Here is a 16,560-nt window from a genome sequence, read left to right on the forward strand (position 1 = left end):
TTTAACTTGAGGAAGCATGATTTGGTTTCTGGTCTGCCCGAAGGAGATTTTATAAAAGACAAAGTTTGTCCTGCTTGTCAACTAGGAAAGCAGGTGAGAGCAACTTTTAAAAATAAAGGGTGTATGTCTTCTTCCAAATGTTTAGACTTACTTCACATGGACCTATTTGGTCCTATACCAGTAAGAAGCATAGGGGGAATGAGATATGCTCTTGTTGTTATAGATGACTTTTCTCGATTTACTTGGGTCATCTTTCTCTCTTCAAAAGATCAAACTGCACCTCACCTGATTAAGCTTTTTAAACGCTTGCAAAATGAACAATCTACTGTGATAGATAGAATCAGGAGTGATAGAGGGACTGAATTTTTAAACACCACTCTTATGACTTATCTAGATGATCAGGGAATCAAGCATGAGTTGTCAGCTGCTAGATCCCCACAGCAAAATGGGGTGGCTGAAAGAAGGAACCGTACTTTAAAAGAAGCAGCCAGAACTATGATTGCTGATTCAAATGTTTCTCAAAGACTTTGGGCAGAAGCAGTTAACACAGCTTGCTATACTCAAAACAGATCTATGATTAATAAACGATTTAACAAAACTCCATATGAGATCTGGAATGGCACAAAACCTGACATTTCTTATTTCAAATTTTTGGGTGCAAATGCTTTATCCACAACAATGGCAAAAACCATTTGACAGCCTTCGATGCCAAAGCAGACGAAGGAACTTTTATTGGTTACTCAGCCGTTAGCAGAGCTTATCGAGTGTTCAATCAAAGATCACTAACGGTCGAGGAAACCATTCATGTTGTTTTTGATGAATCTACTCTATGTACAGAACAAACTCAAGGGAGCATAAATGATCTGAGTCACAGACTGGAAAACACAAATCTACAGGAAGAGAGTGACAGTGATCTATATCCTCCAAAGAAGGATGATCCAGTTCCCTCTACCGGGTGTGATCAAACCAGGCCAGAAGTGGATCCACCGGTTGATAACAATCCTCCAGCCAATGATGATCCAGTAAACGAGGACGTTCATCAACCAATTGATGACAACCCTTTAGGGAATTATTTTAGGTGGAACAAAGATCATCCACCTGGGTTGGTCATAGGTGACCCTTCTGCTCCTCGAAAAACACGTGGTCAAATGATTAATGAATTCTTGCATGCCGCTTTCATATCTCAGGTAGAGCCCAAGAAAATAGATGAAGCTCTATCAGATGCCAGCTGGATTGAAGCTATGCAAGAAGAGTTGAATCAATTCACCCGCAACAATGTTTGGCATCTAGTTCCTCGACCGAAAAATCAAAATGTGATTGGAACTAGATGGGTGTTTCGTAACAAGCTCGATGAACATGGCACTGTTGTGCGTAACAAAGCTCGACTTGTTGCTCAAGGATTCAGACAAGAAGAAGGCATAGACTTTGAGGAATCTTTCGCGCCAGTTGCAAGACTAGAAGCAATCCGCATCTTTCTCGCTTATGCAGCCTTCAAGAATTTTAAAGTTTATCAAATGGATGTGAAGTCTGCATTCCTCAATGGTCTACTTCAAGAAGAGGTGTACGTTGAACAACCACCAGGTTTTGTCAATCCTACTCATCCTCAATATATCTATAAACTTGACAAAGCTCTCTATGGATTAAAACAAGCACCGCGTGCTTGGTATGACACTTTGCTAAAATTTTTACTGGAACATGATTTCCAAATTGGAACGGTCGATAAGACGTTTAAATTTGTAAAAGGCGATCATGTGTTACTAGTACAAATTTATGTTGATGACATTATATTTGGGTCAACTAACCCCAAGTTGTGCTCAAAGTTCTCTAAACTGATGAAGGAGAAGTTTGAAATGAGCATGATGGGCGAGCTAAACTTCTTTCTTGGACTTCAAGTAAAGCAACTTGAAACTGGAATATTCATCAATCAGTCCAAGTATGCCAAGGAATTGGTAAAGAAGTTTGGAATGGAACAATGCTCAACTGTATCTACCCCCATGAGTACATCAATTAAGCTTGATAAAGATGAAGGGGGAATTCCGGTTGAGGTAACCATGTATCGAGGCCTTATTGGTTCACTGCTCTATTTGACTGCCAGTCGACCGGATATAATGTATTCAGTTTGTTTATGTGCTAGATTTCAAGCCGCACCTAAGCAATCTCATTTCATTGCTACCAAACGAATACTTAAATATATTAAAGGAACTACTAATGTGGGTCTTTGGTATCCCAAAGATTCAAATCTTAATCTTATTGGCTATTCAGATGCAGATTATGCAGGTTGTAGAATTGATCGCAAAAGTACAAGTGGCACATGTCAATTCCTTGGAGATAGACTAATTTCGTGGTCAAGTAAGAAGCAGACATCAATTGCTACCTCGACCGCCGAAGCAGAATACCTTGCTGCTGGCAGCTGTTGTGCTCAAATACTCTGGATTCAACAGCAGCTTAATGATTATGGGATTCGGTCGAGTGAAGCTCCAATCTACTGTGACAATACAAGTGCCATAGCCATCACTCACAATCCAGTGATGCACTCTCGGACAAAGCACATTGATGTCAGGCATCACTTTATCCGAGATCATGTCTTAAAGAAGGAAATTAGGCTGGAATACATCTCTACCGATCAGCAAGCAGCAGACATATTCACCAAGCCTCTACCGGACGCTAAGTTTTCATATTTTCGAAATATTCTTGGCTTAGTAGATTTAAGTTAGTATGCATGTGTTTAGGGGGAATGATTGTCAATATGACATTAATAGATTAGCTGTTACGTTGACATTAATATTGGCATATCATCCGCCTTTAACTAGTCTCTGACAGGCTTCGTACTAGCAGCTTGGTGCTTTGAACCAAATGACATTAATTGGGCGCCGTGATTATGCTCTTCAAAACTTTTTGAATTTCAAAAATACTTTTCATGACATCACCCTATGGCCCATAGGTTCCTATATATACTTCTTTACACTCGTATATCAATCTTTCACCTTTGCTAAAAACTTTCATATTGTATTAAACGCTCCATCGAATTACTCTCAAGCTTTTGCTTACTCTTTGCTCGAGTTCTTATCTATAGATATCATGTCGATCCAGAAGACTTGCCTCGCCATCAACTTTGATTCCGTTGTTAAGGCAAACAACGCAGGAATAACTGAGGTCTTCACCATGCTTGAAGCCTCTGGACTGAGGAAATTTCTGGAATGCAGCGCCATCTGCGATTTGCCTGTTTTGAAGGAGTTCTTCGCAACCGCTCAAATCGAGCATGGGACTATCAAATGCTTGATCAAGACAGAGGTCTACTCCTTCAATCAGAAGTTCTTCGCCAGCACATTTGATCTGCCCTCCAGGGGTTTGACAAAATGCACGGATCTTCCAGATGGTAACTGCTCTTATTGGTTGAAGGAGTTCTCAACTACTGATGCTCCGATCAAACTGCCGGCCCAGAAGACATCTCTCAAAGCTCCATTCAGGCTACTGACTAATATCGTGGCCAAGAATCTTCTGGCCAAGGCTGGATCTTACGACAAGGTGACGCTGGAGAAATTTCAATACATGGCTTGTATTGCCTCCAAGATCAACATAAACTGGTCAGACATTCTGTTCAATATTCTATGTGAAATGATCAGGGGCAAAGGGCAATCCGAGGGATTTGCTTTGCAAATCTGCCACATCTTGGGCGTCCTTGGAGTGGACTTTTCCAAGACTGAGCCTCTGCATCCCACCAAATGGCTCAACAAGTCTACGATTCTCAAATTCCTGAACAAGAAAGAGACTGCGGTCGACACCTTGCCCTCAACCGCAAAGGTTATTGCTATCCCTCAACCGCTTTCAACGGTTTCGGTCGTGGCCAAACCAGTCCATACCAAAAAGTCTGCCAAGCGTCAACTGATCATCGAATCTGACTCTGAAGATGAATCACGTGAGAATGTTCCACTGATTCAAGCTTTCAGCAGGTCATCCCCTTCGGTCTCCAAAGCAGCTGTGTCATCCACGCCTGCAGGCGAGAAGAAGAGGCAGCACAAGAAGCTAAAGTCTCTTTCTGGACTTGCTCCTACCCTGCCAACGGTCGAGACTACTACCGTTGTTGCTTCTACTGCTCCTCGTCCTACAAAAGGTGTGATAATCCGAGAAGGTGCCTCATCAGCTCCTGAGGTCACTCTAGCTGATCCCAAAGACAAAGGGAAAGGTGTGATGATCTACACACCCAAGGCTCAACCAGCAGCTACGATAGAACTCAATATGATCATCTCTCACGTACTCCGTACTGTCAAGCGTCATCTACAACGTTTTGACAGATGGCATCACTCCCGCACTCACTTGACACTCGCTCAAATATTTCCTAAATGGAAATCTCTAAACGTCATTGAGCAGAAGATGCTTCTATTTGCTGATACTGAAGACATCGTGGAGGCTCTGGGAAGAAGACATCTCATAGACTTGAAGCTTCGAGGAAGCCTGCTATCACTGCTAATTAATGAGCGTGTCAAGAATTTCAAATCCAAGAGTCCTACCGCTGCCGATGACTTTGTGATTTTGACTGGACTACAGGATAGTCTACGTCAAATCACTCAACTACTTCAGCACTTCCAAGCTCTCAACAATGTCAAAACACCAGCTTCAGCAGCCTGTTTGCAAGCTTATGTGCTGGAAGCACAAGTGATGATGAAAACCTTTCTCACTCAAGATCAGGGTGAAGAAGACGTCTATGCCCTTCCTTCTTCAGATGGGATTCTGACCGATCTCATCACTGCTGACCTCTTTCAATCATATGCTCTAAGATCGAGTGTAGCAGCATCTTCATCGGTCGACCCCTCCTCAACCGCAGTCCAAGTAGTTACTCCACCGGAAGCAGTTGTGATTGCTCGCTCCTCTCCCGTGACGACCGCTCACACTTCTCCCGGTCATTCACAAGATGTTTTAGAAGTGGTTGCACAAGAGATACCTGTCACCTCTGTGACAGAGGCTCCTTGCAGTAGTGAAGCAACAGTGCCCCCAACGGAGATATCAAGCACTATTGTATCACCTGCATCTCCAGAACAGCAAGTGACTGATGCTGATCCAGCACTTCAACCGTCTCCATCTACTGAAAAGTTTATGGAAGATCTCATTATGGATGAACCAAGTGCTGATCCTGGTACTCCACCAACCATATTGGCTGCAGTCGAAACTATTACATCTCCAACTGTACCATTATTGGAAGGTCCATCGGGTAGCTCTCCAGCAAGTTCACCCGCACCACATCATCGTGAGTCTAGCCCTGTTTCACCAAGAAATGACTCAGAAGGGCAAATGATTCAGACTGATGATTCTTTAATTGAAGCCATGGCCGCAGCTCTAGATCATACCTTGATAAATCGGCTTCATGAGCTCATGCAAACGGTTAGGTCCTTCTCTCAAGACATAACAAACTCATCCTTATCGGTCGATAATTCACGCCAGACGATGATTCGGCATTTCGAGACCGTGTCTCGAGACCTCGCTCGTCTGTCCACAGAGATCACTAATCATCATCGCACTCAAATCAACACGCTCTCTACCGTCTCCGAACAAGTTATCCGATCCGAAAATCGCCTTCATAAGCAGTTGAATGATCGGATGGACACTATGCAAGCCACTCTACTTGCTCAAATCGATGCAAAAATAGACACTATGCAAGCCTGCCTTGGCACTCAACTCACTGAGGTCATCCTTCGGCTCAACCAAGGTGATGCCAAAAAGGGGGAAGAAGAGCAACGTAGAGCAGCAGAGGCAAGAAGACGTGAAGAAGAGTCCAGAAGAAAAGAAGAAGCCGACAGAAGAAGAAGAGAAGGCGATAGGTCAGGAGGAGCCAGTTGGTTCAAAAGATGAACAACTTATCTCTTCTTTACTTATCGCAGCCGCATCTTATTTTTTTCTGTAGGTGTAATAAAAATGCTTATTGTACTTAATGAAATTCATTCTCTCAATGAAGTTCATTTTAATGCTTTCATATTGTTCTTGGAGCACTTAAGTTTTGTCATCACCAAAAAGGGGGAAATTGTTGAATCCGATATTTTGGTGATAACAAACAACAACTCATTGTATAGGAATGTGCTGCCAACCATTGTATTTCAGGAACCTACTACAACTTCTACCGAAAGCTTGTCAACCGCCTTTGCTCTCGACCGGCTGAAGTCACAAGCCTATCAACTGGCTATCAAAACCAGCAGAGGATAAATCTATCTACCGGAAGCTTGTCAACCGCCTTTATCTCTCGACCGGTTGAAGTCACAAGCTTATCGACTGGTTATTCAAACCAGCAGAGGACAAATATCTCTACCGGTAGAATGCCAACTGCCTATCTAGATATCTCGAGACAAGTACCTGTGACAAGATGTTCTTTGCAGGATCTTTTATTAAAAGCAGAACCGGCGTTTCAGAAGATTTGTTGACTCCTGCAAATCAAGACAACAGGTTGTACCAAAATGGCAAAAACACAGAATGACTGCAGATAAAGCATTCGACCGTTTATTCCAATTTTGGACCCTGGAAGTTGTCTGCAGTGTACGATCCTCATGCAGAATCATCAATGCATTTATGAGCATTAAATGTGCATTCAATGCAGCATCAGAACGTTCAAAATAAAGACGTTGATGATTGACCTATATAAAGGGAAGATTGCTCAAACAACAACTAGAAGTGATACGAGACAACGAAGAGAGACAAGCAACTCAGAAAAATTTCAATCACTTGACTAATATCAGAAGTCCTCATCTGATATACTTGAGCACACTTACAAGATCATTCATCTGCTGCTCAAATAAACCCTCGCCTACAGTTCACATATCTGATCGTCAAGGATCATCCTAGGGTTTTCAAGCCTCTCGACCGCTCTGCAGTCTGAGAAGCTCAACTCAACTATACTCAGTGTTGAAAAGACTTGAAGCTGCTCTGAAAGCTTCCACCAGTCTGATAAGAACTGAGAATCTTATCTGTGTAAATCTAGGAGTTTCGGATTAGGCATTGGATAAGTCCTAAGTCTGAAGTGGGTGTATTACAAAACGTTGTAATAACCAAAGTCTTCTAGTGAATTCCTTCCTAAGTGGAAGAAGGGGAGACGTAGAAGGATTAAGCCTTCGAACTTCCATAAAATCGTGCTTTAGCATTTACTGCCACTTATCTCACATCTTGCTCATACATTGCATTATAAACTTTGCATCACTAAAACCTCTGAACTTTTTCCGCACTATTTAAGTTGTTCAAAACGTTTTAGAAGTTGAGAAAACTGATTAAGTGAACTAAACCTCACTTGATCATTTTAAAGAAGAAGAAGAAAAGTTTCAGAGTGTATTCAATTTTGGCTATAATTTTGAGATGAGGAAAACTTCGACATTTTGAGATGGTGGTCGCAAAAAACATAAATATATCCAATTTTGGCTATAATGGCAAAATAAATTCTAGCTTGTCCGGTTTCAACAGTTGCAGTGGAGCAAGCATTTAGTATTGGAGGAAATACATTGGACGAGAGACGTTCTAGCTTAAGGCCGAAAAATTTGGAAGCCCAATGTTTGCTCAATGATTGGTCAAAAGCCGCTACTCGAACACAACATATTCAAAGTGATGAAGAAGACCAAGATGATACCGAAGGTACATCCGGAACTATGACGAAAGGAAATGCGAGTGAAGCAGAATAAAATGTAATAGATATTGAAATTCTAATATATATTTTTTTAATAAATGTAATATATATTTGTTATAGATATGAACTATTTGAGTGAGTTTATTTAAAGAATAGTCTTACAAAAAATATTAAAAAAATTTTGAAGAGAAAAAATAAGCTGCTAGCCTTGGAGGCGCGCCCGCGCCTCTCATTTGGGCGGCCGCGCAGCTGCTGCGCAACATTGGCGCGCCCGCTCCTTGAGCGGCGCGCCCGCTTCGCAGAAAATAATGCGTAGAAGCCGCGCGGGCGCGCCACGCCTGCGCATTTAAAAAAAAGGCGCAATTTTTTTTTTAAATTATAAGGGTTGAACCGGACTCGGAACCGGCGGTTAACCGGACCGGAACCGCCGGTTCACCAACCCGGACCGGAACCAGCCAAGGGAGGGCCGGTTAAGGGTTGGTAAAATACCAACCCAGACCCGGCGGTTCCGACCTGGAACCGGCCCGTGGCCAGGTCTAACAATGGGCCCCTATAGCAACTATTTTGTATTCTTCCTCACTTTAAATGATTTACTCAATTTGTTATAGAAGTCCATTGTAGCTCATTTTAAAAACTTTAATTTTTCATATGTGAGACAGAGATTTCACATTAAGCCCCCGGTCTGAAAGGATAGATATCTCCAAAATATTTTAATAATCGTGTCGGTGAGGACAGTCACCGCCACGGGAGAGAAGCGCCGGCTGGAAGAATCGATGGAAGGAGAAAAACTTTGATGGTGAAGGTGGAGAGAAAAAACATGAAGAATTCTTTCTTTATTAAAATTTTGATACAAATAAAATTAATGTGCGGTTTAATTACAGTAGGGAGTTGGAAATAAAAAATTTTGAGGACTAGATTTTAGGCTAATTTACCCTTATTTTGGTGGTAAAAAGTAAAATAAATACTTTAGGTAAATTAAATTGAAAAATAAAAAAAACGCTCAATATGTATCAAATAAATCATTTATATGATTCTAACATGAAAATATGCTCATAAATTTGATATACTTTAATATCAATCTTTATAATTTTGATTTCTAGAAAAAAAAAAAAAAACAATATAAGTTTCATTTCCACTGGAAATTCGCAAAATATTACCAAAAAAACAAGACCATTTGTTTTTGAGTGATATTATTTTGGTATACGAACTATCGATAAAGGATAATGCTAAAGATATAAAAATATCACGTACAACGATATTTACAACAATTATATCATGAGATTTTCTATTTTATCGTGAGATTTTGATATATTTAATTTTTTCATTGTGTTGTAAGATTTGTTGTGCAAAATTCGTTGTACATGTAGCATTGCTCATCGATAAATTGTCAAATTCGTATATAACTATTACAATGACTTAATTAATACATGACAAAACAAGAAAATCAATTTTACTCTTTAGTTAAAAAAAATTTTGAGTCCAATATTGTTATTCAATTAAATATATACACATTTTATTTTTCAAGATTATTTTATATATTAAAATTATAAAAATAAATTTATATTTACCATACTACAATAAATAAAAAGAAAATCGTATATCATGCATATGAAAAATGGTTCAACATGAAAGTTATATATTATGAATGAAAAGACGTAACTCCAAGGAAAAAAAAAAACAACCAGTTACGTGTGGAGATCGGAGATCCGAAACGACAACATGTGAATTTCGCTTATTGTTCCAATTTACATAATTCCAATTACTGAAAATTTTTGTACTTAGTTAAATAAATTCTTACTTATTTTCATGATTTTTCGACTTGTATTTTTAATTGAATATAAATAAAAAATATTTATTTTATAATTTTTTTGTCAATATTAAAAATATTTTTTAATTGTGTATATATTTTTTATTTATAAGTTATAATTCTAATTTTATTAATATATAATTATAACTAGCAACCGTCGCACGCGATTTTCATGTGCTCGATAATTTAATTATTTTTAAAAAATGTAAAAAAAAAAGTATCACGATAAAAAAAATATGGGAGTTTGATATAAAGTAGAGAGAGTTGTAAAAACTTATGTAGATAATTTAATAAAAATTGATAAATGATGAAATTTGAAAAAGAAAAAAATATATAAAAGGAGATAAGGATATTAGATAAAAGTGGGGATAATTTAGTTATTTAAAATCTAACATATAATAGAGGTGCGTTAAATTTAAGGGTAAAATAGGAAGAATTTTTTGTGTATTGTGTGATTTGATACACAAAAAAACAGTTAGTATAAGAGGTGGAACTATTATGTAACAGTATAGATATTAAGATATAGAACACGAGAAAAAATATTTTATTATATATTTATACATATTTTTCAATATAAATATTATTTTTTTAGTATATAATTTATCGATTGATATATATATATATATATATATATAATATTTGTTTTGAATTGCTAATGTAGATATTTTTATAATTGGATCAAAATTGTATTGGAGACTTGTTCTTGTGAAATAAGTCAAAAATCAGGAACCTTGCTACAGATTCTACAGAATCACACCGTTGTTGTGTTTTTTTTTTTGGTTATATTTTTGATATTTTATTATTAAAGGAGGCAAGATCAAGGGTTTTTTTAAAATAATATAAAATTAAAAACAAATAATTAAAATATTACATTCTCAAAAAAATTATAAAACTAATATAATCCGGGACATACTGTCCCGGATTTAGCAGAGATCTGTCAAATCTCTGCCAAATCCGGGACAGTAGCCCCGGATTCCTTTTTTTATTTTTATTTTTTTAATCATGGCAATGTTTTTTTTTTTAAACAAAAAATAAGAAAAAATCGGCTGGACTTTGTGGAGCCGGTAAAAAAAAAAGAAAGTAAGGAAGGAGCATGGTCAAATAAAGCTGACCACTTTTACATAGTTAATATAATAATGATTCACCATATTTTAATTATTATTGATAATTATAATATATTATTTATTTCAAATAATATTATTACTATTTCATTTTATTTTAGATATCACAATAAATACATATTTATATTATTATTAATTTAAATATTTAATATTGTTACCATGAATTCACAACTTTACCCTTTAATTAAAGGTTTTATATTTAATAAATTAACTAATTGGTTCAATTCCTAAAATAATTATAACAATCTCTCAAATAATTATATTAATTTTATCAATATTATTAATGCACAAAATAAATAGTAAAACTTTTATTAATAAATTAATATTAATATTTTATTTTTAATAGCACAAAAAATACGTAATTATGTTTCATAATTTTTTTTTGAAATAATTATGTTTCATAATTTTTTTTATAAGCAAGTGGAGTATGTATATATAGAGTTTTGCTATCATGCCCACCCACCGTGCCCACCTAATGTGCCCACCATGAGGTGGCACTCAACTATTGGACGCACAATTCATCACATCCAATAGTTGAGTGTCACCTCATGGTGAGCACATTAGGTGGGCACGGTGGGTGGGCAGGATAGCAAAATTGTGTATATATATATATATAATATGTTTTTCAGTCCAAAAAAGTTTTAATTGGAAAAAATAATCAACAAAATTTAAATCGGAGACACTCTATTCCAGAATCTATAAGTTTTGTACAGTTTTAAAAGTTTTTCTATATTTATAAATTTTTTCCATTTTTATATTATTTTTTAAAAAATATTTAAAGTAATATCATTTTATTAAATGTCCTTATATTCACAAATTAAGTCAATTAATTATTCTATTACTAAAATACTTACATAAAATTATAAATTAATTGTGTATGATTTATCAATAAGGATTAGGATTTTCTCCACAGCACACGTCCTTTCCTTTTTTTTTTTTTTTTTTTTTTCCTTTTGGTTTTGTTTGTTTTTTCTTTCAGGTTTTTTATTTTTTTTTTATGCTTAATCAACAGGTTTCTTTTTTCTTCTTTTCTTCTTTTTTTATTTTTTTTAAAAAATTGGCTTTTATTATTTTCTAATTTATCCAATTTTATTTCTTTTTACAAAAATTGTAGGGGCGTCAAACATTCTCAAAATTCCGACCCTTCCTGAATCGCATCTCATTTTTGTCCCGAAAAAATTCCAATACAACATTTTCTCGAATCGAGTTTTTGCGATTTTCCCATTTTGATTAATATTGGGAGAAGGATCGGAAATAAAACCTTATCCCGACGAGATTTTCGACCCGTCCTCAAATAATATTATAATATATTTTATTAATAATTTTATTAATATATTGAGCTAAATATTATTGTATTTCAACTCATATAACAATTAATTGTTAAGTTAATTCACATAATAATTATACGATACACCGTATGATGTTATTCTTTTAACAAAAAAAAAAACTTGAAGCATTATCATGAATATTTTAATATTATATGTTTTAAATAGAATATTTATTTTATATTTATAAATAGTATTTTTTTAAAAAAAATAAATAATCATTCTTTTTTTGTGTTTTTTGAACGAAATCTTGAAAATGAAAAAAAAAATCGGAATTTCCTCTCTCTACTCGAGGGATCCCGAATGTTCACGGTCCCGAATATTCATCTCCCGAAATATGTTGGGTCGGGATCTTGGTCATTTTAATAGGCGGATAAAAATATAATTTCATAAATAAATTTATTATTTAATTTTTAATAAATATTATTTGCTACTTATAACTAATCTTTCACAATTAAAATATTTAAAAAAATTAAATTTTAAAAATTTCAATTGAAAAGGGAAAAAAATAGATGAATTGAACATGTAGAAATTGAGGGCAAAATTTTTTTTTAAAAAAAGGAATAAAAAATTTTTGAAAAGAAAAATTGGATGAGTTAGAAAATAAAAAAGCCAATTTTGTTGGTTTTTAAAAAAAAAACAGAAGAAAAATAAAAATACAAAAACTTGTAAAAAAATTAAAAAAGGAAACAAACGAAAAAAGAAGAGGAAAAGGACGTGCACCCCCTACTGTGGGATCCTGATCCAATCTAAATAGCTATATATATATACACCACTTTCGTATAAAATTTATGAAACATAATTATTTTAAAAAAATTATGAAACAAAATTACGTATTTTTTGTGCTATTAAAAAATAAAATATTAATATTAATTTAATTAATAAAAGTTTTACTATTTATTTTGTGCATTAAGAATATTGATAAAATTAATATAATTATTTGAGAGATTGTTATAATTATTTTAGGAATTGAACCAATTAGTTAATTTACTAAATATAAAACCTTTAAATATGGTGAATCATTATTATATTAACCATGTAAAAGTAATCTGGTAAGCTTTATTTGACCATGCTCCTTCCTTACTTTATTTTTTATTTTTTTACCGGCTCCACAAAGTCCAGCCGATTTTTTCTTTTTTTTTTAAACAAAAAGACATTGCAATATTTTTGTGAGAATGCAATATTTTTATTATTTGTTTTTAATTTTATATTATTTTAAAAAAAAACCCCAAGATATCAACGCACTAAGAAGTGAGAACAGCTGGGATAGTGAGAAATGATTATTCTAATATTATAGTATAAGAAAAAATTCAGAAAATTCGTCTATTATATGTGTGCGGTGCGGGCAAGGACAAGAACATTTTTATGATATTCTTGTGGTTCAGCAGACATGAAAACTTATTATTGTAACTTGGTTTTTGCGTTACTTTGTATTTTGGGGTTGCTTCGAGAATCCGTAGCCGGTCGACCTTTGCCGACACTGGCAAGACCTCGACCAGATGATGCGGCAGCTTTTGCTCGGTGGTTGGTATCACAGAGTTCTTGGGGCGTTCTCAAGTACTTTTTCTCTAAATCTTTCCATTTCGTGTTAGTTGGATTGCCTAATTTTGAATTCCAATTCAACTTTCTTTCTTTCTTTCTTTTTTTTTTTGGTTGTATGTCACTTTTTATAGGAATATTATCTTCCTTTCAAGATTTGGTCGATTTCTTGATTTTAATGTTATGCGGAAGCGGAACATAGATTCCATGTAATGGGTTTTGGGCTAGTGTTTTTTTTTTTTTAATTGTTGTTCAGATGGTTGGTTTTCCTTCAACTTTCCGTTGATGGGGATTCTCCTAGTTAGCGTGCAGTGGGGGGAGACTTTATTTTTTATTTTTATTATTTTTTTCATTTTTAATTCATATACATATATATAAATCTGGTTCGTGCACAAGCTGATATGATCATCAAAATTTTGCAGCACGATATCCAGTGAAATGGGAGGTGCGCCTTTCGGGTATGTACTAACTAGACCTGTTATCAGTCTTGTTCATCTATTTTATATTAAAATGGAATTCAGAGTTCAAATGTAGGATGCATTTACACATTGTTGAATGTTTGCACCTTATCAAGGGCATGTATCAACAGAGCAAATACAGCACATGTTTCATTTTAAAGTCATATAAGTTCCCTTTATGATAATGAGAATACATCGAAACCATTTGCCAAATTTCATCATTGACTACTCCCGAGATGATAGTAGAACCTGTTTTCAGATGTGAGGTCATTGGTGATCAGACCTTAAACTTGCAAATTGCAATTTGTCTCTAGGCTGAAATATTTACTTGAGATTTGAGTTAGAAATATTTGCCAATTCATGGGTGATTATATCTTGCTGACGTCAATCATCAGTTGAACTTAAACTTGAACTTTTAGGCATTTCATGAGTTCTCCTTATACGCCTCTGTCCCTCTTATTTATGTACTTAGCAAGCATCGACAATTGATTTCTCTATGCAGGAATGTAGTTTCATTTAGTGATGGCTTACCTAACAAAGGCAAAGGCATCCCGTACTTCTATCTTACAACTCTCGATCCTACCGCAAGCAATGCTTTAAAAGATCAGCGATCTTCCTTTACTGTAAGCGAATATAATCTTGGAACTTGTGGCACGACCGACCCTGAGAATCCTACTTGTGCCAAAATCACACTCACAGGAAAGGTGGTTCTTCTCATGTCCAGTAGTTTCCTTGGGGACTTTTTAATGAAATATATCAAGTCCTACTCAGGTCCCACTAAATTTATTGTGTATATCAGTTTGCTTCAGCTCTCATTTCTGTCTTAGGTGAGTTAATCATGCGAACTATTCATTTTCATAAACCGATAAAACATGTGAGCTAGTTGATAGCATATAGCTGATACTATTCTAAGACATATTTGTGGGACCTGTGGCTTGGGAAGTTACATTATCCATGGAATCTAATATGTGAAGTGATAAATTACTCACAGTCGGAATTGTCTAATCTAAAGGTCTACCCTGTTAGAATCTCGACCTGTTAGAGAGTAGCCATTCTAACTATTATAGTAGCTGGGAAGGTCTTTGGAAGTCTCTGTATCTGGTTTATGATTTGTGCTTTATTATTATTATTAGTTAAAAGCACTTGACGGAAACTCTACGGAAGCTGAACTTGCTCGAACTGCATTGTTTACGAAGCACCCTGAGATGAAAGGTAAGTGAATGCCACTGAAAACCTGCACACACCCGTTTACCATGTTCATTGATGTGTTGCCATTTCCCGAATTCCTGTCATTGTTCTCTCATGGATTTGTTTTTCAAATATTCCATTTGACATTGGTGCGACTAAAATCCATGGCAGGCTGGCCTAAAAATCACAATTTCCGAACCTTCCAATTAGATATCAGAAATATCTTTATGATCAATTGGTTTGGCGGTCCCAAGCCTCTCACAGTGGATCAGTACTTGGGAGCCAAGATGTCGTAAGTTTGAGCCCTGGTCCATCTACAAGTTCTTGCAAATCAATCTGTAACAGCTTTGTTCTGAAATAGATGTACTAAGTATTCCAATAATTGAAATGAAAGACGATATATGTGGATAAAATTGCCTGTGGTTGGTTAATCTGCAGGAGTGAACTTGTATGCATGGGGGATTCAACGGCAACATCGTGAACCTCACATTCATTATGTATACTTGAAGGAGAGAATTGGACCCTTTTGCGTTCATTCCTTTATGTCATGTAAATGAGAACGTGGCCTGGCTGGAGAAAATTTCAGTTGTAAATCAATGTCTTCTGTATCAATGTATTATGTACTGCTGGCTCTACCAACTGAATTCACATTCCAAACCTATTCATCTTTCTTTCTTTTTTTTTCCCCACTTTTTTAGCTCTTTAGGTAATTTTAGAAATTAGAAAAGCCAAGTGGAACCATAATCTTAGAACTAGCATGACCACGCACATGCTATACTCATATATAAAATAATATTATATTTTTATTATATTTATAAAAGAAGTAGTTATTATTATTTTTATTTTTAAAATAATGTATAATAAAAAGTTATTTATCTTATCAATCAATGTTGAGAAAAAAATTGAAAAATATGCATGCATAAAATCAAATTTACATATTTATATAAAATAATATCATAAAATATATTAGAACGTCTTAAAATAATTTTTGTGATTATGTTATGCTTTTTCTAGAGCTTATCCTAATTTTTATTGAAATTTTTGGGTTCATTTTATAGGGTGAATGAAACGAAAATTAATGATGAGCAAGTAGGCAGTCTGGCACTAAATAGACTTGAATAAAGTAATTTGCTTAAATTTATATTTTCATAAAACAAACAAATTGATTATTCGGCAAATTATAAATCATTTTGAGATAATTGTTTATATTATTAACCTAAAATAACCAATATTATCCAAAAAAAAAAAAAGCAAAATATGAGACTTTTAAGACAGAAAATGTGTTTAGAGTTAGAGGTGTGTGAAAAAAATACTTTTTAAAATTTTCTTTGAAACACAGACTGTATAAATCGGTCTTTAGCTAGGGGTGTGCAATCGGTTTATTCGGTTATCGATTGAAACCGAAATAACAGAAAATTTATTTTTAAAAAATTGAGAATTTTGGAAAAAAAATTTAAAAAGAAAATTCTTGGGCATCGGCCATGGATGTCGTTAACATCATGAAATTCATTAAAATTGTACGATAGAG

General features: G+C 35.0%; 1 protein-coding gene across 1 annotated transcript; it reads left to right on the forward strand.

Moving 5' to 3' along the window:
• The first annotated feature begins 13,156 nt into the window (after positions 1–13,156).
• On the forward strand, positions 13,157–15,843 carry LOC140892035 (uncharacterized). The gene is made up of 6 exons (XM_073300773.1): positions 13,157–13,404; positions 13,809–13,844; positions 14,347–14,548; positions 14,978–15,056; positions 15,204–15,324; positions 15,471–15,843. Exons 1-6 carry the CDS (start codon positions 13,238–13,240, stop codon positions 15,511–15,513), a joined length of 648 nt encoding a protein of 215 aa, XP_073156874.1. The 5' UTR covers positions 13,157–13,237; the 3' UTR covers positions 15,514–15,843.
• The last annotated feature ends 717 nt before the right edge of the window (positions 15,844–16,560 follow it).

The sequence above is a fragment of the Henckelia pumila genome, chromosome 3, assembly GCF_033568475.1.
Source record: "Henckelia pumila isolate YLH828 chromosome 3, ASM3356847v2, whole genome shotgun sequence".
In the NCBI taxonomy this organism is placed as follows: domain Eukaryota; kingdom Viridiplantae; phylum Streptophyta; class Magnoliopsida; order Lamiales; family Gesneriaceae; genus Henckelia; species Henckelia pumila.